The sequence below is a fragment of the Condylura cristata genome, unplaced genomic scaffold, assembly GCF_000260355.1.
Source record: "Condylura cristata isolate star-nosed mole 26May11 unplaced genomic scaffold, ConCri1.0 scaffold00013, whole genome shotgun sequence".
Classification (NCBI taxonomy): domain Eukaryota; kingdom Metazoa; phylum Chordata; class Mammalia; order Eulipotyphla; family Talpidae; genus Condylura; species Condylura cristata.
The window spans coordinates 6,519,871-6,541,850 of NW_004567114.1; the positions used below are offsets into that span (position 1 = coordinate 6,519,871).

Genomic DNA, 21,980 nt, shown 5'->3' on the forward strand with positions numbered 1-21,980 from the left:
ACTCCCAGGGAGTCAGTCAGGTGCTGCCATAGAACATTCCAGAAGTAGCTGTGCGGACCAGACTTCCTCCAGCTGCTTATGGTGCACAGGACACGGTGCCACCAAGAATGTCCACGGGACACCCCCACCCGCCACCTTCGCCCTTGCTCGTTTCCCCAAATCACCTCACTCCTTCCCAGGACTGGTGTCCAGAGCTCTCTGCTGCATCAGCTACAGGAGTGCTGGGGGCAGAGGAAGTGCCCCGATGAGTGATAAGGAACGATGGTGGGCAGAGCCCTCGATCCAAAAGGGCCCCGACACTGAGTGCCCACTCTCTTCCCTGGCATACTCTCCTTCCTGGTACCCGGATCCCTGCAGCAGCAAGGACCCGTGACACACACCTCCCCCCACGTCACAAACACCCTTCCAGGGTGACTCAGTCTTCCCTTTACAACTGGCCCTGGAAAGCTGCCCAGAGGCTGGCATAGGCCCTGGGCCAGGAGGGCCCCTCCTCTCTATCACCCTCTGGAACAGGGGCAGAGGGAGTGGGTGACTTGTCTTGGGAGTGCAGGTGTCACCTGCGGAGGGCAGGGCCTCTGGAGTCTGCCCACAGCTTTGTGCAAAGCAACTTCCGGCCCCAGCTCCCGCCCTCCGGACCTGCCGCCTGTCACCTCCACCCCACCCACCACCAGCCACCAGAGCCTCCTTCCTCCCGGACAGACACTGGGCACTGTGCCCTCACCCTGGAGCTTCCGCCGTGAGCCCCAAGAAGGAAGGGGGAGGCCGGGTCGCTGCAGGAGGCGTGGCCACCGCCTTCACATTCACAGATTTGGAGGTAAGGGGGGCAGCTGGTGCCTCCCACTAACCCCCAGGTGATCTCTGAGGTGCCAAGCTTGGCCAGAGTCTGAAGGTGGGGCATCGGCTGGCTAGCGCATCCCCTGTGAGAAGTGGAGGGGGTAACTGGGCTTGGAGGGGAACCATTCTACAGGTGGGGAAACTGAGGCACCGGGAGGGGAAGAAATGCCCTATATATGTGAAGTGTGGGGTTCACCTCAACAACAGCCTACCTCCCCAACCTGTGAGCACATAAAGTGATGCCCATTGTCAGCCGGCTCAAGGGGAAGGGCCCTCTGAAACCAGACGGTGGAAGTGGGGGTGAGGAAAGAAAGGAGGGGTGTCCTGTGCTTAGACTGTTTCTGTCCCTACTTGAGGGGTATCATGCTCCCTCGCAGGGTTACAGTACAAAGCAGAGATAGCTGGAGGAAAGCCCCTGGAATGCTCCCCTAGAGAGGCAGGAGGGGGCAGGGTCTCAGGGAGGATAAGGTCATATAGGGCTCACTGTGTGAACCCCACACTGAGCTGAGCTCACTCCACCTACTGGCAGTGTTCCAGTGAGGTGTGTGTAATGGATCCCCATTCTACAAATGGGGAAACTGAGACGCAGGTTGCTCAGATTGCACGAGGCCTCACCGCCTTGGGAAGTTTCCTTGGGAAGCTGTGAACTGGAGAAACCCACCAGCCAGAGCCCAGGACGGGGGCTGGGGAAGGAGAGCCGGACAGACACGCTCAGCCCACAAGTGCCCACAAGGACATGCGGCCCAGGGGGCCCGGGGCGGCACAGACTGACGCCTGCCTTGGGTTTTAAAGGGACCCACACTGCTCCCCTCAACCACTACACCCCAGGGGCCTGCCCTAGCCCCAGAGTGGGGCGTGGAGCAACACAGGTCACTGTGCATCTCCCTGACACTGGGCATGGGCCTCCCACACCTCTCCCAGGTGGACAAAGCGCCTCCCTGTTCGGAGAGCTGGGGCGCAGCTGCTCCAGGTTTGTTCTCTGACCCCAACCTGTGCTGCGGCCGCCATGCCTGTGGGGGGGGGGGGCTCCTAGTGCCACCTCTTTCTCCTCAGGAAAGTGCAGAGGGACTCTGGTATGTCCAGCTGTCTTGGTGACTTTGAATGAGCCCCCTCTCTGCGCTGGGCCTCAGTTTCCCCGTCTGCCAAATGCGCTCGTAACCCACCCCAGCCCTCTAGGGCGCTGAGCTTCTCGGGGGTAGCATCTCAAGGTGGCCCCCAACAGAGTAGCCCTGTGACTGATGTGGCAGCCGCAAAGCTCCTCTGCAGGGTCACCTAGCAGGACAGCTGTCCCAAGGAGGCCTGAGTCATGTCACCCCACCTTGGACGCAGGACGCAAGGTTTACGAGCTGGGTGCGAGGACTCCCTTTGGTGCCGGACAGAGGGCTGCATGCTGTCCACAGAGCAGATCCAGGCAGCGTGGGCGGGAGGCCCAGTGTCCGGCCAATGGACTTAGTCCCTGTTTGCTCCCCAGATAACTGGAGTGACCTTAGTTAATATTCACCAGCAGCCTCCCCAACCCCCCCCCGGGTCCACCGCTTAAATACAGGCCAGGACAGGGCTCGGTCTCCTTGGCTTCGGTCGCCAGCCCAGCCCGGGACAGTGAACCGTGAGTATGCCTTCCGCTGGGGATGGTGTCTGCGGCGGCTCCCGAGGGCCTGTGCCCGGGCCGGCGGCAGGCCGGGCTGGAGGCGGAGGCTGCCCCGGGCATGTGGGGAGCAAGGAGCGGGCTGGGACCGGCCTGTTGTCATCCTAGTAACGGCAGATCTGGAGGGCCCTTCAGCCCCCCCAACCCGCCCAGGGCCTTCCCACACCTGCTGAATAAGCCGGCCCGGGCAGGCAGGGGTGGCCCCGGCATCCTGGGAGGGAGGCTCTTCCTGGCCCGGCTCCCTGTCTTTCCTACCCGCCCCCTGCAAGCTTCGCTGCCTCCCCGCTGTTCGGGTGCGTGTCTTCCCCCCTTCTCTCCAGATGAGGAAGTTAAGGCCCAGAGAGAGACAGACGGTGGCCAGCCCAGGCTCAGCAGGACCCGCAGGGCAGCTCGGGTGCAGGAAGCGCAGAAGTCCAGCCTCCCCCTTTGCAGCTGCATGCAGCTGCCCGACAGGACCGGGCCAGGCCTCGGCCTGGAGGCATCAAGGTGGCCTCCTGGGTGGTGGAAGGGGAGCCCCAGAGGCGCGCCTTGACCAGCCTTGACCACCCGGGCGGGCAGGCGCTCCTGGCATGCTCGCCGGCCAGCGGCTCTCAGGCGCCCAGGCTCAGTGGTGCCTCCCTCCAGCAAGCTCCTGGAGCGGTTACCAATGAGGAAATTGTGGCCAGAGAGGTTAAGAATTTGCCACCAATTATGCACCCATTTGAACCTGGGCCACCTCCCGCCCACGTGCTTCACCTGGTGGCAGGCACAGCTGGAGAGCGGGAAACAGAAGTGTGCAGGCTGCTCTGAGGCTGGGCCACAGGATGGCTGCCCAATGGCTTTGTCCTCTTGGACGGACCCCTATACCCTTTGCCCTCTTTCTCTTCAACCCCCCCAGCCTTGACCTCTGGAATGTAGGAAGGTTTTTATTTTTCCGTTTATTTGGCTTTGAAGAGGGGCCTACAAAGATGGCCAAGGTCAAGGCAGCCAGCCTCCATGCAGAGGGCTGACAGACCCCCGAGGCTAGCAGGCCCGCTCCAGGGCGCACACAACAGCAGTGTGGCCCAGGCACGCCTCAGCACGCTGTGCTATTGGATTAGCACAGCAGCTCTATGAGGAAAGGCCCCGTGAGGGTCTCCAGTAATTGGAGGTTCAGAGAGGTCGAGTAACTTGTCCGAGGTCACACAGCTAATAGCAAGTTGAACTCAGGCGCTCCTCCTCATCTAGCCAGGCCGCCTCTGCGGCTTTCTGATTCAAGGCCTCTGGCTTCAGCTTTCTAAAAGAAAGGGGCTGAATAACAGGCTCTGGGATCAACATGTCTGGGACTAACCAGTTCCATACGTAAACAGCTCTGAAGTTTCCAGCAAGTTTCCGAGCCTCTCAGGCCCCGATGTCTCCCTCTATAAAACGGGCTAATAACAATTCCCGTCGTACAGGTCAGCAGTGAGGGACCTATAAAATGCCTGTGTTTACCGAGTGTGGCGTGATCATCGTGATGCTGACACTGCTGTTCGCTGCGAGGGTTAGGCGGCTACACAAAGTAAGGCAGTAGCTGGACTCGGGAAGTTTTGTTCAAAGGTTTCAACTCGCAGGCAAGCCCAGGCCGGCCAGGGCCCTTTGTTCTGGTCCCAGCCCCGCGGTCGCCGCCAGGGGAAATCCGCCACGTTTCCAACATGAAGCCACCTGTGTGCAGGTGTGCAAGGGCCCCTCACCTGGCGCCTGGGATGTGTCTACCCACCTTGTTAGTTCTGTATCTGCCTTGGTAGCGAATCTCTGTTCATCTTACAGACAGGAAGCCGAGGCACACGGGAGAGGAGTCACTTGCCCAAGGGCACCTACAGGGCTGGTCACCTGGTGGTTTAGTGCCAGGGTTCAGCCGGTTGTGAGCGGATGCTGCGGTCTCTTCCCGGATCCCCAGCTCACTTGGCCACTCAGGCTGTGCTCTCGAGTGGACACGGAGTGAGTGTGGACACAGGCCTGTTCACTTCCCGCTCCCCAGACGCAGGCCCCTAGACGCCACAGTGACTCCCTTCCAGCAGATGGACCCTGTTCCTCTGGGCGTGTCGCGCCAGCTTCCTCATCTCTGGTTGGCTTCCCCCGCATGAGGTCTCAGGTGCTGGGCATTGCCTTTGATAGAAGGCCGAGGAGAGAGCCGAAGGCTGTTTGCCTGAAGTTGGACAGAACAGATTGGGAGGAAAATGACCCCGCAGGAGGCCTGCGGTGCAGTCGGGTCCCTCCGGGCCAGTGCTGTGGCTCAGAGTCTGAGATCCATGACCCAGAGTCTCCGTGGGTGGCAGGAGAGCCAGACGGTTTCAGCTCTGTCACTGGTTTGCTTTGACCTTGGCCAAGCCCTTACCAGCCCTGGGCCTCAGAGCCACCCCAGTAAAAGCAGGAAGTCTGAGTGGGTGACAGGGCCTCAGAGCCACCCCAGTAAAAGCAGGAAGTCTGAGTGGGTGACGTTACACCTTGAGAGATGGCCTGGGGGTGGGGGGGTATTCTCACCCAGGCTGTAGCCCTCCCCCCCCACCTGCCCCTGCCCCCCACTGGCCTTGCCAGCTACTTAGGGCAGCTGCCACTTGAGAATGAGGGCCCCTCGCCTCACCCACCCCATGGGCATCTCAGTCCATTTTGTGCCACCCAAGTGTGAGACGCCCCAGTGAGAGAGCCAGTGTCAGCACAGAGGGGCCTCATGATGATCTTCCCCCACCTGGTTTCATGCAGCTGGGGAGAGGGGAGCCCCGGCTGAGAGGAGGCTTACCCAAGGCCGGCGCCCGGCGCACAGGGCCTAGGTCATGTCCCCAGCCTGTGGAGGCCCAAACCCCTCCTGCTCTCTGAGGCCGGCCGAGCTGGGGAACTTCCCAACCGGTGAAGGACCAACACACAGTGGTGAGGAGACCCCAAGAGAGATGGCAAGCGCCAGAACTAACTTCAGGACCATCTACTAGCCAGGATAAGAAAGTTGCACTGGGTCTTGGTGGTCTTTTCTACGGGATCAGAGTCAACAAGGTCAGGAAAAAAGGCGATGGCAAGAAACCAGCCCTGGGCTTCATTTGTGTCATTTTATTCGAAAGAAAGTGTTGAAAGCGTGAGACGGAAGGTGGAACCCAGTGCTTGGAACCCCAGGCTTTTCCTCTCTGCCGAATGGACAAGCTCCTTTGTCTGCACTAAATGACCATCTTCGTTACCTACGTAATTATTAACTATGTGCCGCTGGCAACTCTCCCATGCTCAGATCTCAGTTTCCCCATCTGTGAAGAGAGCAAACAACACTTCAGAGGCAAGAGGCAAGGCCTCCCTGGTGGCCTAGAGGTTAAGTCTAGGATATCATAGCCATGGCTGAGTTCCATCCCGGGCCAGGGAGCTGACCCACATGGCGCGGCAGACCTCTCCTGGCTCTCCTGCTGCTCCCCTCAGCAGTGTACTTCATCAGTCTGCCTGCTCTGCTCCCCACTCTGTCTCTGGGGAATCCTCTCACCCTTCCCCTGCACTGCTGGCCTGCACCCCAGAGCTTTTATGCATCAATTACTCAACCTCACTTTAAAAGAAAAAAAGAAGTTGAGACATAGCTGGAGTGGAGGGGGCTTTGCAGGCAGGGAGGGTTCTGTGGTCTTCCAGTGGACTGATTCTTCTCACAAGTGCAGCCACAGGCCTCACCCACCCCTACTGCCTCCCTTAGTCACAACACCTCTCCTCTCCTGCCTTTCCTCTGAGGGCTTTGAACTTATAGCCCCACCATCTCCTCCCTCAAAGAACTATGCTCTCAGACCCTCGCATGCCAGCTTTAACACCCAGACTCATTCCACTGAATTGTCCTGTGGGAGACTTTGTCCCAGATCACGGACTATTGGGGGGCAGAACAGGCAGGGTCTCAAGGTGGGAATGGCGTCGGCAAGCGGACATTACTAGAAAAAGGGAAAAAGGGGGAAAAAGGGGAAAAAAAGGGAGCGGGTGTGAGAAAGACACGGGAATGGGAGTTGGGTGCAAGTCTTCCTGCTCTGCCTTCAGCAGAGGTTTATTTTATACATTTCAAGCAGGCTGAGGGATGACATTAGCATATGAAATGGGCTGAGATCACAATCACCTTTTTTCTAAGAATAGTCTGGGGTTGTTTTGACCTTTAGTTGAGATTATAACATTTTTAAAATCAATCTATCAAGGTTAAAACAGGTACATAGATTTACAAAGTTTAAGACTAATATTACTATATTTACCACAGTGAAGATTAACCAAAATAAAGTCCCTTAAACATTATTTATTACTTAAGGGCTTTCATTCTCATAGAGACATCCTAGGGGGTAAAGTAAAGTGAGGGCAGGAAGAGGAAATTTCTTGTAAATCAAATTACAGTAAGGTTCTTTGAAAAACTTGTTAGAAAGTTTAAGTGAATTTTCTTGAAGTCTAGATGGTAGAAAACCTGATTAGCTCTGAATAAGTGACTTGGGTAAATTTCCATATCTAAAGACTAGATAGTAGAAAGCTTGAGTGGTTATTTAGAAACTGAATAGAGGGCTGTGTGAGGTAGTAGAGTGATGAGGTTTGGGTTTTCCTCCATCTGGAAGTGAGAGACTTTGCAGTAACAGCCATTTGTTTTTACTAATAAGCCAGTTGCTTAATGACTTTTGACTTCAAGAGGAATTTCTCACCCTGGTGCAGTACTTGCTTGTCAGGGCCAGGTAGCACCTCCTGAGGCTGAGGCAATCCAATTGTAAGCTGCAGGTTGCTCAGAATATTTTGATATTACGATTATACAAAAAAGGGAGGTCATAACATAAGTTAGCGTGGAAAGTCTGGTTTTTCAGCGCATTTCCCCTCCATTCGGACCGTGTCTGTCGACAGAGGTTACATAGCTGTCTCATTCTCCCAGCAACCCCACTTTCTACATGAGGCAGAATGAGGTGAGAAAGACTAGATGACTTGCCCAAGTGACATAGCTGCCAGGTCTGTCTGAAAAGAGATGCTTCTAAGGCCCTTCCCATGCTCCCCTACACACACACAAGCCCCCACTTTACTGGAGAGTCCACTAATGCTCGTCCCATGCTGAGCTCAGGGTGGGACTGTGGGGGACAGGATGAGCAGCTGAGTCAACTGCAGGGACCATGGCCTCTTTTGTTGCTGGCTTCTGAGGTCAGTTTTTGCATTGCACACATGACGTCAGCAAGATGCTTCCTTCTTTAAAAAAAATTATCTATTTATTAAAGCAAACAAGAGCTGGGGTACACCTTCTCTTGCTGCGGAAGCCCACGTCCGTGAGAGCATGGAGCCCGAGGCTCCGCTATGCTCCCTTCAGCATCTTGCAAGGCGGCAACAACCCCTGTAGACTCAGACGACTCAAGCGGGCCACAGTGACGCAGGAGCAGGAGACGGAGTCCCGGGCCTGAGCCCGAATCAGGCGGCCCAGTCCTGATTGGCAGGAGTCACTGCACAGGCCCTGGCTTGGGGCTCAGCCCATCCTCCGTCAAATCATGGGGCCCAGTGAGCCCACCCAGGGCTGCTCCCGATCCCAGCATGCCAGAGCCCACCTGCCCCTCCCCGGTGACCAGGTGCACACACCTTGTGCCTCAGTTTCCTCTTCTGGCAAAGGGGCTGCGCACCTGCACCTCACGTCAGGGCAGGAGTGAGTGGGGTCTGGGGTCCCCGACATCTGACTCAGCTGCTGCTTCCTTTGCCCCGTGGCTTTGGACAAAGGCCCCCTCCAGGAGCTCTGGTCTCCTTGCCTGGGCACAGGGGCTTGTCAGCTGACAGCCCAGGACGGCTCTGGGTGGACAGTGCCCGGAGGCAAGAGGCGAGAGGGAGTGGGCAGCGCATCGGGCGTTGCTGGTGTGACCAGGCGCGGAGGGGCAGGACGGTGCGGGCGCGTCCTCGCGGACGTTCAGCCACTGCGCCACTCCGCCTGGTGCCCAGCGCGACTCGGCATGGCGCCCCTTCTGTCTTGCAGGACGATGCCCTCCTCCAGCGCGTGGGGTCTCCTCCTGCTGGCAGGCCTGTGCTGCCTGGTGCCCCGCTCCCTGGCTGATGGTCTCCAGGGAGAAGCTGTGCAGGAGACAGATCCAGCCAAGCAGCAGCAAGCCTGCCACAAGATCGCCCCCTACCTGGTTGACTTCACCTTCCACCTGTACCGCCAGGTGGCTCATGAGTCCAACACCACCAACATCTTCTTCTCCCCAGTGAGCATCGCTACAGCCTTTGCCCTGCTCTCCCTGGGAAGCAAGGGTGAAACTCACACCCAGATCCTGGAGGGTCTAGATTTCAACCTCACTGAGCGAGCAGAGGTTGACATTCACAGAGGCTTCCAGCACCTTCTCCACACGCTGAATCAGCCAGACAGCCAGCTGCAGCTGAGCACCGGCAACGGTCTGTTCATCAAAGAGGGTCTGAAGCTGCTGGACAAGTTTTCCGAGGATGTCAAGAATATCTACCACTCCAAGGCCTTCTCTACCAACTTCGAGAACCCCGAAGAGGCCAAGAAACAGATCAACGATTATGTAGAGAAGGGAACCCAAGGGAAGATTGTGGATTTGGTCCAAGAACTTGACAAAGACACAGTTTTTGCTCTGGTGAATTACATCGTCTTTAAAGGTCAGGTGCGCCACCAGCCTGAGCAGGTTCGGGAGGGAGCCCCCCACCTCGCCTCCAACGCCCGGCCCCGACATTTCCTGGGCAGCGCCCCGTTTCCACATATAAGCGCTAAAACACTTTCCAGGGCTCAGGAGGGCGGGGAGCGAGGCCAAGGGTCCGTCCCCGTCTGCTCTGTGAGTGTTTCAGCACCTCTAATGCCAAGACAGACAGCGGTAAAAATGCTTACTCTGAGCAACCAAGCCAGCCAGCACTCGGAGCCCCAGTAATATGGAAATTCCAGGGGTGCCTCCAGGCCCCCACGGCCCTCACTGAAGCCCAGACAGTAACTCTTTGCTCCTCTGATGCCATTTTGTGGATGGTGACGCCGAGGCACGTCCAGAGGGGCTCTCCACGAGAAGGCTCGGGCCCCTCTGTCCCCTGCTTAACTAACCCTCTCGCTGCCCCTCCCTTCTCTCCAGGCAAGTGGGAGAAGCCCTTCAGTGCTGACCAGACCACCGAAGAAGACTTCCACGTGGATGACCAGACCACCGTCAAGGTGCCCATGATGAAGCGCTTGGGCATGTTTAACATCCAGCACTGCAACAAGCTCCAAAGCTGGATTCTCCTGATGGACTACGTGGGCAACGCCTCCGCCATCTTCCTCCTGCCTGACGAGGGGAAAATGCAGCACGTGGAAGACACGCTGAGCCGGGAATCCCTCAGCAGGTTCCTGGAAAAGAGATACGCAAGGTAACTTCCGGGCCCGGCTGCCCCGAGCTGCCCCAAAGGCCTGGCAGGGCCGGGTGGCCCACGCGCCATGGCCACTGTGCGTCGTGACCCTGTGCTGGTGACGCAGGCCAGCGTGCCACCAGCCGTGCCCGAGGGGGCAGCGCCCACAGGTGAGGAGCTAAAGCCCTGTCCTCGGGGACCCCTCCTGGCAGGGACACTGCCCTTTCTGGTCGCCCGTGCCCCGGGCTGGGAGGGCACCCCGCACCCATCGCCCACCACGTGGGAAAGCAGGAGGTCTCGGCCAAGGCTGAGCGTGCGGTTAAAGGCTGGAGGGGCCACGCTGCCCCAGGGAGAACCGGCTTGGAGGGGCCGAAGCAAAGGCGCAGGGGCACACAGCCATGTGAGAGGATGGCCGCGGCTCCCTCCGCTGTCCCTGTGGCTGGATGGGGTCCCCGCAGGAGAGATCCTGAGCCCCAGGTGTAGAGGTGCTCTACACATATGTATGTCAGTTAAAGGTCCAGGCAACATTATAAATCAATCACTCAACATTTAAAGCAGAAGAGGTTAAAGACATCCTATGGAAAAGAAAGCAGAGCCAGCACACATAGAAAAATATGAAAAAGCTAAAGGGAGCCCCGGAAGTCGTGACCCTGCCCCCCAAGACTCTTACTGTGTTGTACCAACCAGCACAGTTCAAACAAGTGACCAGACATCGTCTCAGAAAGCACCTGCGGGCCCCGCCCAGTGGCCTGCAGTTATTCTTTTACTCCCCCCCCCCCATTTAGAGCTTCTTCACCATGCGCACCCACTATTTTATGCTTCTGTGCTACTATCAGCTCGTGACTATTGAGAACATTGACAAAATTGTGTAGATAGAAAAATACAAAGGCTAACAGGCTGAAAATAGCACTTTTTAAAGATTTATTTAGTTATGCATACAGAACTGGGGTACAGGCCAGAGGTGTGGGGGAGCAAGAGGATTCACCAGAGACAGAGTGGGGAGCAGAACAGGCACACTGAGTGAAGTCCACCACTGAGGGGAGCAGCGGGCGGGTCAGCAGGGGTCTGCCGCGCCCTGTGAGTCAGCTCCCTGGCTGGGATCCAACTCGCGCTGCAGGGGCTGCTGACAGCCCACAGCGCTGCGTTTAACCAGTTGTGCCCCCACCAGGGAGGGCCCCCCAATAGCGCTTTTCTAAGCCTTGGTCCACCCTGCCACTTGCTGGTTCCTGGCCCAGGGGAACAGAGCCAGGGGGCTGAGCCAGTTCCTGGGCAGGTGGACCCCAAGGGCTATCAGTGCCAGCTCCGAACCCTCTCGGGGGTCACGCTGCGTCCCCATGGAAAGTGAGGCTGTTGTCAGCCCCTACAGCCCCTGACCACTCTCTGGACAGACGTGTCTCAGCACTGATATACCGCCCACCCCCTGGAATTGCAGCCCCAGCCAGGGTGACCAAATCCAAGGCAGTGTGCTGCCCAGGGGACACTGGTCTACCTGGAGGGCTTCTCAGAGGTGGTGGCCTTCAGGAGGCTTTGCTGAAAGTGGGTCCCGGTCACTCTAACGTTCTCTAACTTGTTAACCAAAAGGAGAAGACAGCCAGGCTGAGCTGTTCCTCGGTGGGCACAGACTCAGGAGCCAGGTGGGAGAAACCAGAAGAGCGACGCGTTCAGCCAGACAGACTCATTCTTTTCTTTCCTTTGTACAGATCCGCCAGTCTGCACCTGCCCAAACTGTCCATTTCTGGGTCCTACAATCTGAAAACTCTCATGGCTAAAATGGGCATCACCAAGGTCTTCAGCAACGAGGCCGACCTCTCAGGGATTACAGAGGAGATGCCCCTCAAGCTGAACAAGGTGAGTTGCTCCTGGTGCCTGCAGGTCGAGGAGCCGGGCTGGCTCAGGAGGAGGCTGAGGGGGATAAAGGGACACAGAGGAGCCAGCACAGCGAGGTCCTCCCAGGCCCGGGAGCCCCGAGTGACGGCTCGGGGGGCCTCCGGGGCCTGTCGGGACAGCCCCTGTGTGGGCGTCACGGACCCTCCGTCCCACCAAGGCCAGGGCCTCCCTTCCTTGGGTCTCAAAGGACCCAAATCCACAAGGGGAGCTTGGGCTCTGGCACGCGAGGACTTCTGGCCCCCCCACCCCGCGCCATGGGGGCCTACTGGGAGTCGGGGAGCCGGCGTCCACGCGGCGCTTGGCTGAGAGGCCGTTTACCCAGGAAGGTAAAGGTGGCCAGGAATCCGCCTGGTGCCGTTGCTGGCTGCACACTGCTGGTCGTGGCGAGAGCCCCCCAGAGCCCTGCTCCCCCAGGGGTATCAACCTGCTCTGGCCCAGAGGGGTGCCGGGCAGGCGTGGGTGGGAAGGCCCTCCTGCTCCCGAGGGGGCTGTTGCCCAGGAGGTGGGGTGTGGGCAGGAGCGGCGGGAGGTTGGCGGCGGGGTGAGGCCTTGAGAAGGCGAGAAAGGCCCGGAGCCTCGCGTAGTCGGGGTGCGGGGGTGGGGGCAGCCTGGTGTCGAGAGCCCTGAGGAAACCCCCTCCATTCCCAGCCTTCCTCGCAGGCCTGTGTGGGGTTCAGGAAGCCCGACTCTGCTCTCAACAGTCCTCTGTGCTCTCTCCCCTCCAGGCCCTGCACAAGGCCGTGCTGAACATTGACGAGAAAGGGACAGAAGCTGCTGGGGCCACAGTCATGGAGGCCATCCCCATGTCTATACCCCCAGATGTCCACTTCAACAGGCCCTTCCTTGTAATACTCTATGATAAGAACAGCCACGGCATCCTCTTCATGGGGAAGGTGGTGAACCCCAAGCTGGGCTAACCGCTCTCTGGGCTCAGCCCCTTCCTCCACACCAGCCTTTCCCCACTCCCTGAAATTAAAGAAGGGTCCGCCAGGCTCATGTGTGAGTGACTCACATTCATCTTCTTGTTTCTGAGTCTCCCTGTACATCAGGATGCAGGGGCTGCAGCTCACAGCCGCCTGCCATGTGTCCGTGTGTTGATGGATATTTAGCATTGACCTTGGCTGGGCGCAGGTTGCAGCCAGCGGCATCCTGACTGTCCTGATTCTACTATGGAAATGCTCTAGGTTTTGCAGTCTCTGGGAGTCTGCAGTCTTTGGGAGTGTGCAGCCCTCAGATAGGGCCCGAGGCCCCCACCTCCATCAACATCCAGCAGGTGGTCCTGCTAAGGTCCCACCCCCTGCAAGGCTCCCAGAAGCCCCAGATGCCCCTCGCCCCTGCAGAGCAAGGCTGGATCAGGGGGCTGCTTCCCAGACACCCCAGGCCGTCACTCCCCTATGGCAGGGCACTCCAGGTCTCCAGCCGCAGCAGGAAGCTCTGCTGGGTCTCGGCAGCTCCCCAGGGCCCCCTGAGTAAGACCAGGCCCCACCGATCTCAGTGCTTTCCTGCGAGTGACATTGGTTGATTTTTCCTGGAGTTGCTTCCAGTCCAGCTTCTGGGAATACATTTTCTGTCCTGGTCACTCCAGCTACTCTGCGGGACCTCAAATGCCTTCCTTCTTGAAGCAGGTCTCCTCTTCAAGAAGAGGAGAGCAGATGGGACAGTATCTCCATCTGTCTCGCCAAATCCCACTTAATCAGATACTGGCCTAGAAAATTTCTCCTCCCCAGTCATGGGACAAAGGTGCCCTGGATGACAAGAAGAGTCACAAGTCTGGGCTTGAAGGAGGAAGTCAAGCCACACCCCACCCCCACCACCCTCCACCCTGGCTGAACCTCCTTCCAGGTTCTTGCCCTGCAGTCTTGGGAGGGAAACCCCAGTCCTGGGCCACAGCTGGAGCTCATCCACTTCCTCCCCTTTCCACATGTGGCTCCTTCCGGTCCCCAGTGCCCCGCCCGGTGGGGCCTGCTTCAGCAGACCTGCTGGCCGCCTGGAGGACTCAGCGCCCCGGACCCTCCCAGGACTGCTTGTCCCGGGAAGGACCCCCCTCCCGCCCAACCTGGACTAAGCCCCCATGGGGACACAGCACCTAAAACAGGAGGCCGTCCTGCGAAAGTGACCCTCTGACGCCCACGTGGCCAGCAGGTGCAAGGTCACCTACGGAACACGACTCGTAAAGATTCACCTTTTCCAGGGGTCTCTCTCACCTCCTCCTCCGGGGTCTCCACACAGACACCAACACTGCGGGTCCAGGCGACCTGGCCTGAGGCTGCCCCCTGGCTCGGCCACGCAGCTCGCACTCGGTCCCCGGCTGTGTGGGCTTGGGAGCCGCCCCACACCCCGAGCCTCAGCCTCTGCATCACGGTTATAAAGCCGCCCCTGAGGCGGTGCCGGGCTAGAGGCATGGTGAAAGCGCTGCTGTGGGAGCCCACAGCCACCTGCCACCGGCATGTCCGTGAGCTCCTTCTGGAAGCCTGGGCCACGGGCTGGGCCAGCACTGCCCAGAGCCTCACAGCAGCACCGGGTCACGTGAGTGCAGCTGGCCTGGCCTCACACCCGCGGCACAGATGAGGAAACTGAGGCTCAGTGGTGTCCTGCTCCAGGCCACGGACAGTAAGGGGTGAATCTGCCTTCGAGTTCTGCACCCTCCTACCTCACCCGCAAGCCCAGAGAGGTCCAATCCGCACCGATGCATAACCCAATTGCAGCCCGAGGAAGGCCGGACCCAAGCACACACCTAGGGGGGCACCCCACAGCCCAGTGGGAAGGACTCCTGCTGCTGAGCTCTCCACGGGAGGGAAGGGAGCACAGTCCTGAGAAAGTAGTGCCCAGGGCTTCAGGCACCCCCAAATCAGCCATTGGCGTAAAGGGCAGGAGCAAATCCAGCTGGACATCCCGAGCATTCAGATAGGCCAGGAAACCCGAGAGCCCCACTGCCCACTTGTCAGCACATGGCCAGACCCTGGGGGTCCGACTTGAAGGTGCTGGAAACCGCCAGGGGTTCACTGGCTCATGGGAACCACAGGGCCCCCGAGGGGGAGCCCAGGCCTGATGCGGAGGAGGCCAGAGTGTCCGCCAGTCAGGCAGGCCCTGGGGGCCTCACGCTGCCCTCTTCAGAGTTTTCGGGGTATTCACTGCCTTTCTGACCTGTGGGCCACCCTGAAGAGCACGGAGGGACACATTATCCCCATATGCCGTGGGAGACGGGGGTGCAGCAGGACAGAAGACCCGCCTGACTTCGCTGCCCCTTGGGAGGCCCGGCTGCCCGAGGGTGACACTTCCCCATCCATTACCAAAGCCACAAGATCACGTCAAAGCCCAGGGAGGTGGCGAGGAAAGGAAACACCAAAGCAGCCTCCCCCTGCGCTGTGCTTATGTTGGGCCTACTACACGCTGGGAACATGTGATGGTGGGAAGCCATGTTCCCTACTGCCCCTGCAGGACAGTGAGGGGTCAGCGCCTGACCCATCCCTGACCCGGCACACGGGAGACAACCCTCGCTGGGCCTCGGTTTCTCCCCGCAGAGGAGGGACCCACAGCGCAGGCCCGGCCTCTGCAGTCTGCTCGGGAGGGCTGAGGGGGAACTCCTTGCTCAGCAGACTCTGTCCCCGCCGAGAGCGCCCGGGCTGATGGGCCCGCAGGCTTTGAGGTCCTCCCCTCTGGGCCAGCTCAGGGGCTGACATGATCCATCCAGGGAAGCAGTGACCCCCCACCTCCCTGCTCAAGTAATCAGCCTGGAGCCTCAGAGCTCAGCCCGAGGGCCTGATACCATTGGAGGCCTGGCTGTCCTTCCCTGAGGGGCCCAGTCTAGGGGAACCAGCAGGTGCCGGCGCCCCAAGGCAGGGCAGGGCCATGGCTGTGCCAGGTCAAGGTCCTCTCCCCTCACAGAGGTCCTGAGAGGAGCAAATGATGATGACATGTCAAGAGTCTAGAATGTACCTGGTTCCCAAGTAGCCCAGTAAGAGCGATGAGCCTGGTCGCACGGCTTTGACTGAGTATCAGAGTGCTGGGAACACCTGTCAGCTGCCCCTGAGGTCAGGCCCTGCTGCTCCCCTCTATGTGACTCAGCTCCTCAACCCCCAAAATGTCCTGGCAGAGACTCGGCACGACAACTGGGCTACTTCTTCCAGGCAAGAGCATTGCAGTCCTTTTCCAGAAGTTTCTACTGTGGATTCCACCCAAGGGTTTCCCTGGACCTGCCCTTGTCCCTCTTAATGTGAGTCATCATTCAAAGCCCAAAGGGAAGGCTTCCTGGAGAGCACTCCCGGGGGGCGGGTGCTGGTGCAGAGTCCATGGAGTTCAGCAGACCAGTCTACCCAGCAAGGCCCCCACGGCGCCCTGGGACAATGGCCAGACAGCCCCACCACAATCCACTTCTCCTCTGCTTCTGATTCCTTTGCTCATCCTGAGATAGGATCTCAGTCTGGCACGAGACCCCATGTTCACGGGCGGGTGACCCCCAAGAGTCTGTGGCACTCCAGCGTCAGTGAACAGCCCACCCCAGGCCTCGATCCCACTCAGTGATTAAATCCAGTGACAAGGCTGTGGGACACGGAGCTCTGTGTCCTCGGTCCCACTGATACAAGCCCGGGGCTTACTTCTGCAGGACGTGTGCCTCCTGAAATCTGCCCCTGAGGGAAGCCTGACACCCCATCACTGGGAGACTGGAGGCTGGTGGCCCTGAGGCCCAGCACCCCAGCACAGGGACGTGCTGGGTTTTCTAGACCAAGACAAGGGCCCTTAAAGAAATGAGCTTTTCTCAGCATCTTCATGGAAATTCTTGCAAAATGCATGTTCTTGTCTACCTTTTAGAGTTGGGAAGAGGCAGAGAGAGGTGAGCGACACCCCCAGCGCCCTGGGGGTTGCACTGACTGGCAGCACCTGTCTCCTCCTGGCCTGGCCTGTGGGCTGGAGCAGGGGGAGGCTGGGGCAGGCTGGGGATGGCGGGGGCAGACTCCCTCCAGGAACGTTCAACCAAGCTGGCTCAGCCTCATTCAGAGTGGGCCTCCAGCTCTGCTTGTCCGCGTGTGGGAAGACCCAACGCAGGGTTCGCGGGGCAGTGCCTGGCCAGCTCTCCCGCTGCCTAGTTTGGGGTCGCTGCTGAGGACTCTGGGGGGCTCCGCAGAAGCCCACCACCCCACAGATTGCCTTCTTTCCCTGCCCCCAGCACAGACTTGCCTTCTGGGTGGGACCTGAGTACCTTCTCCTCTGTGCCCAGATGTTCAGATACAGGCAAGTCAGACTCACAGTGAACCAAGAGCCTCCGCGCAGCTGCAGAGAGGCGCCCCATGGCGCAAGGGGGGCACACGCCGTCTCATCCACTCCTGAGTCGAGCCCAACAGCAACCCCGGGAGGCCTCAGGTCCGCTGCGTCCTTGGCCCGGTCAGGCCCAGGAGCCCCAGCGAGGGCAGAGCGCAGCCTCCCAGCCCGGGGCTGTACTAGTGATGACCATGAGGTGCGGATCTCCCCTGCAAACAACAGGTATGACTGTCACCGCTTTGCTGTCCCTCCTGAGCCCAAGGGGCCGGCTAGAGACTCCTGACACAGAGCAGAGCTGGGTCTTGCCTGGAAGAGGAAACTGCCTGGAACAGTAAACCCCAACAGCGTTGCTCTGCTGGCTCGGGGCAGGGTGTTACCTCAGGCAGCGGGCCTAGAGGGCAGCCGAGTCAGGCGGGTCTTCTGTCCTACTGCACCCCCGTCTCCCACGGCACATGGGGTTAATGTGTCCCCCCGTGCCCCTCAGGGTGGCCCACAGGTCAGAAAGGCAGTGAATACCCTGAAAACTCCAGGGCCTACCTGACTGGCGGACACTCTGGCCTCCTCCGCACCAGGACTCCCTGACGCCTGGGCTCCCTCTCGGGGGCCCTGTGGTTCCCATGAGCTCCTGCCCTTTCTACCAGCGGGTGCTGATTTGGGGGTTGCCCTCCCAAGACTGCAGGGTGGTCCTAAGGCAAGAGCCTGGAAGGAGGTTCAGCCAGGGCAGAGGGTGAGTGGAGTGGGGGGACGTGTGTCCCTGCAACTCGAGTCAGCTGGCTGTCATCGGTTCTGTCGTGTGTGAGCTCCAGGATGAGCTGACCATGGCATCAGTCAGCCTCCTCTGTGGACGGCACTGTTGGGAAACGGAAGCCAAACGGATCTAGTTGTGGTCACTGGCAGTGGCGTGCTAAGAGAACAGGTCACTGCGGTAAGAGAAAGGTGGGTTTTGCCAAATCTCCAGACCAGAGAAGGGTGAGACATGAAAGAAGGGCCGGGAAACCAGATAACGGAGCCGGAGGTGACACAGAGGTGCAGGGTTATCGGGCAGTTAATGAACACACCTCAGCCTCAGACCAGGCCTGCAACACCGAGGTCAAGGCCAGGGTCCTCAAGGCCAGTCAGGAGGGGTCAGAGCGCGGGGGGGACACCTTGGACCGTTCTCTGAGATCTGGAAAGAAAGCAGGTGACCTCACAAGGGAGAAGGTGCCTGCTTCCTCCGCAGTGCTGGCGGGTGGGGTGTGTCTCTGTGGTGCCCGGGATTCGCGGGACGGGTAAGCAGGTGGGTCCACGTGAGAAACAAGTCACGGAACTGGAGGTCCGCCAAAGGGAAGACCACCAGGGCCACACTGTGAGGGAGGCCAGGCATGGAGAAGGGAGGCCTGGCACGGAGAGGGGAGGGCGGGTGCGGACAGGGGAGGGTGGGCACGGACAGGGCAGGGTGGGCGCAGAGAGCAGCTCGGAGCCGCCCCTCCAGCTCTGCGGTTAGATGTACAGTCGGCCGACTGAGTCGGGGAGCTAGTGAATGACGTGACTTCCCGCCGAATGACGTGGGAGCAGGTCGGGGGTGCAGGCTATGTCACTTTCACCCAGGAGACCAGGCACATGGGTCGCTGGGCCTTGGTTTCTCCCGGCAGAGGAGGGACCCACAGCGCAGGCCGGCCTCTGCAGTTGGCTCAGGAGGGCTGAGGGGAAACTCCTTGCTCAGCAGACTCTGTCCTGCCCAGAGGTGCCCAGGCTGAGGGGCCCGCAGGATAAGCCTCCTCCCTCCAGACTGTACCACTTACAGGGTTTTGGGACGCTCTGTCCAGGGGACCAGTGACCTCAGTCCCTGGCAGGTCATCAGCCTGGGAGCCTCAGTGCTCAGCCTGAGGGCCTGATGCCATCTGAGGCCTGGCTGCCCTTCCCTGAGGGTGCCCAGTCTAGGGGAACCAGCAGGTGCAGATGCCATGAAGGAAGGCGGGGCCATGGCTGTGCCAGGCCAGGGGTCCTCTCCTGTGATGCCCCTCACAGAGGTCCTGAGTGGGGCAAAGGATGACAACGTGCGACAGTCTGGAGTGCAACTGAGCCAAGGATGGCTGCAGTGTCAGCAGGCTGGGTCACGGCCTGTGACTGTCCAGCCCTAAGAAACTGCGCAGGTGAGAGCGATGTGGCCCCGGACTCCAGGCACAGGGGAGAGAACAGGCTGGTGCTGAGTGTCCAGACTCGGAAAGCCCCGTGAGAGTCATTCAGCCTGACATAGCATCCGGGAATCACAACCACCCGGCCCTGATGGTCCCATTCTATTGATGACGAAACTGAGGCTCAAAGAGAAGGGGCATCTCGGGTCTAGGGTACATGGTAAAGGAGCTGGGGGGAGTCCCTGGCAGCAGCTTGGGGTCCCGACAAATGTGCTTTGCCCTCTGCCCGTGAACAGAGCGGCAGAGGAAGCTCTCCCTACATGAGGCCCGTGAGGGCTGCAGCCGTCACGGAACTTCATGCCCACTTCACACTCTGGGAGAACAGGCTTGCAAAGCTGTCCACTCGGTCAGCTGCACCAGCCCTTTCTGCGGTAGTAGGAACCGAGGTGCCGGCATGAATGTCCGCACGTCACAGGCTGACTGGCCATCCTGAATCCTTTCTACCTGCTGACTCTGCTTTCGGCATTTTCATGTTGAAGTCGCAATCCTGATGTTCCAGAACAGAGGAAGCTTCCCTGACAATACTTAGAACATGCTAGACATTGCTGATAGCAAACCCAATAAAGGGAAGGGCCCCTTTTTCCTACTGAATGTCCACTTCAGGTGAGACTTGCTAGTCTTGTGAGCACAACACCCTGGCGTGAAAATCTCGTGTCTGCATCCTCAAAGTCATCGCTTTGGCCCCCGGTGACCCAGTGAAGGCCAGGAGCCCTGGTCATGCAGTGGCTGGAGGTGTCCCTCTCCCTGTCTCCAAGCTGAGCTGGGTCCCCCTGGAAGGGCTAAGTGCCTGGAACAGTCTGAACTCGCGTGGGGCCTCCGCAGGCTTGGGGCAGAGAGTGGTCCCATGGGGACGGGGAGGTGGCCCCTCTCCTTGGTCAGGTGAGAAGGAAGTTTGTGCCCTTGGCCAGTCGGGCCTCAGAGGGCAGCTGAGTCAGGCGGGTCTTCTGTCCTGCTGCACCCCCGTCTCCCACGGTACATGGGGATAATGTGTCCCCCCGGTGCCCCTCATGGTGGCCCACAGGTCAGAAAGGCCATGAATGCCCCGAAAACTCTGAAGAGGGCAGCGTGAGGCCCCCAGGGCCTGCCTGACTGGCGGACACTCTGTCCTCCTCCGCACCAGGCCTGGGCTCCCCCTCGGGGGCCCTGTGGTTCCCATGAGCCAGTGAACCCCTTGGGGGTTTCCAGCACCTTCAAGTCGGACCCCCCAGGGTCTGGCCATGTGCTGACAAGTGGGCGGTGGGGCCGGGAGGCTCTCCGGCTTCCTGGCTTATCTGGACCCTCAGGACGTCCAGCTGGATTTGCTCCTGATGTTGGCAGGAACAAGCCGTGACCCAGCCTGCCAACACTGCAGCCACCCTGGGCTCAGCTGTACGCCAGACTCTGGCACGTCGTCATCATTTGCTGTGCTCAGCACCTCTGGCCTGGCACAGCCATGGCCCCACCTTCCTTCATGGCATCTGCACCTGCTGGTTCCCCTAGACTGGGCCCCCTCAGGGAAGGACAGCCAGGCCTCAGATGGCATCAGGCCCTCGGGCTGAGCACTGAGGCTCCAGGGCTGGTTACCTGAGCAGGGACTGAGGTCATTGGTCCCCTGGACGGAACATCCTAGCCCTATAAGTAGCACAGTCTGCAGGGAGGAGGCTTATCCTGCGGGTCCATCAGCCCGGGCGCCTCTGGGCAGGACAGAGTCTGCTGAGTAAGTAGTTCCCCCTCAGCCCTCCTGAGCTGACTATAGAGGCCAGGCCTGCGCTGTGGGTCCCTCCTCCTCCAGGAGAAATTGAAGCCCAGGGAAGGTTGTCTCCCGTGTGCTGGGTCAGGGTTGAGTGAGGCGGCGGCTGACCGCCCCTGTCCTGCCTGATGGTCAGCTGGGATGCAGATTGACACTTTCGCACCCTCCTAGCTCCCAGGGGGGCCTCAGAGTCGCAGCGTAGAGGCGTCAGGAGACGGGCTGCCTTGATTTCCTTTCTCTCCTCCCTGCTCCTGGGATCGGCCAGGGCCCTGAGCAGCTGGTCTACTCCTGCCTACCCCTCTGCAGAGGGCAAGGGTGAGTCCCCCCAGCAGCCCCCTTGTTCTCTGATTGTTTCTCATTCAGGATCCTAATTCTTATCTGTGTCCTTTTAAACTCCAGTTAAAGCAGCGTCCTCCTCCTTAAACTTCAGCCACAACCACACCAGTTAACCTCTCTGGGGAAAGCAGATGCCGCCTTGGATTTTCAGTCCTTGCCTGCTGTGGCATGCTCCCAGATGTTCAGAGAACAGTCCAAGGTCTCCCCGCTCCGCTCTGACCCCTCCTGACTGGCCTTGAGGACCCTGGCCTTGATCTCGGTGTTGCAGGCTGGTCTGAAGCTGAGGTGTGTTTATTAACTGCCCGATAACCCTGCACCTCTGTGTCACCTCCGGCTCCGTCTTATCTGGGTTCCCGGCCCTTCTGTCATCTCTCACCCTTCTCTGGTCCTGGAAGTTTGCAAAAGCCCTTTGTCGTCAAGCAGTCATGGGTGACGAGACAGAACTTCTCCACCCTTCTTGTTGTGCTGCTTTAAAGAGAAGCCCCCGAGACACGACAATCGGATGGGGGCCCCAACTGGCAAGACAGCTTCAGTCCTGGACTGGCTGAGGTGGAGAGGTGTTCCACCCGCTCCCCTCCTGCCCCTGGCACCCCGCTCCCTGAGGCCCCGCCATCAGAGCTGTCCACTGGGTGGGGGTCGCTGCACAGACCCCCCCCTCGGGGCTCAGCCCATCCTCTGTCAAATCATGGGGCCCAGTGAGCCCACCCAGGGCTGCTCCCGATCCCAGCATGCCGGAGCCCACCTGCCCCTCCCCGGTGACCAGGTGCACACACCTTGTGCCTCAGTTTCCTCTTCTGGCAAAGGGGCTGCGCACCTGCACCTCACGTCAGGGCAGGAGTGAGTGGGGTCTGGGGTC

At 59.6% G+C, this 21,980-nt stretch overlaps 1 protein-coding gene across 1 annotated transcript; it reads left to right on the forward strand.

Annotated features, from left to right (window-relative positions):
• The first annotated feature begins 761 nt into the window (after window positions 1-761).
• Window positions 762-12,616, forward strand: SERPINA1 (serpin peptidase inhibitor, clade A (alpha-1 antiproteinase, antitrypsin), member 1). The gene is made up of 5 exons (XM_004682029.2): window positions 762-814; window positions 8,394-9,034; window positions 9,493-9,763; window positions 11,443-11,590; window positions 12,355-12,616. The coding sequence occupies exons 2-5, from the start codon at window positions 8,398-8,400 to the stop codon at window positions 12,544-12,546; spliced, it is 1,248 nt and encodes a 415-aa protein (XP_004682086.1). The 5' UTR covers window positions 762-814; window positions 8,394-8,397; the 3' UTR covers window positions 12,547-12,616.
• Window positions 12,617-21,980: the final 9,364 nt, after the last annotated feature.

Excerpts from the sequence above, each read along its gene's own strand:
- SERPINA1 (XM_004682029.2), top strand. The coding sequence starts at position 8,398 with ATGCCCTCCTCCAGCGCGTGGGGTCTCCTCCTGCTGGCAGGCCTGTGC. Across the intron at positions 9,035-9,492 it reads GAATTACATCGTCTTTAAAG|GCAAGTGGGAGAAGCCCTTC; the intron begins GTCAGGTGCGCC and ends CCTTCTCTCCAG. Across the intron at positions 11,591-12,354 it reads TGCCCCTCAAGCTGAACAAG|GCCCTGCACAAGGCCGTGCT; the intron begins GTGAGTTGCTCC and ends TCTCCCCTCCAG.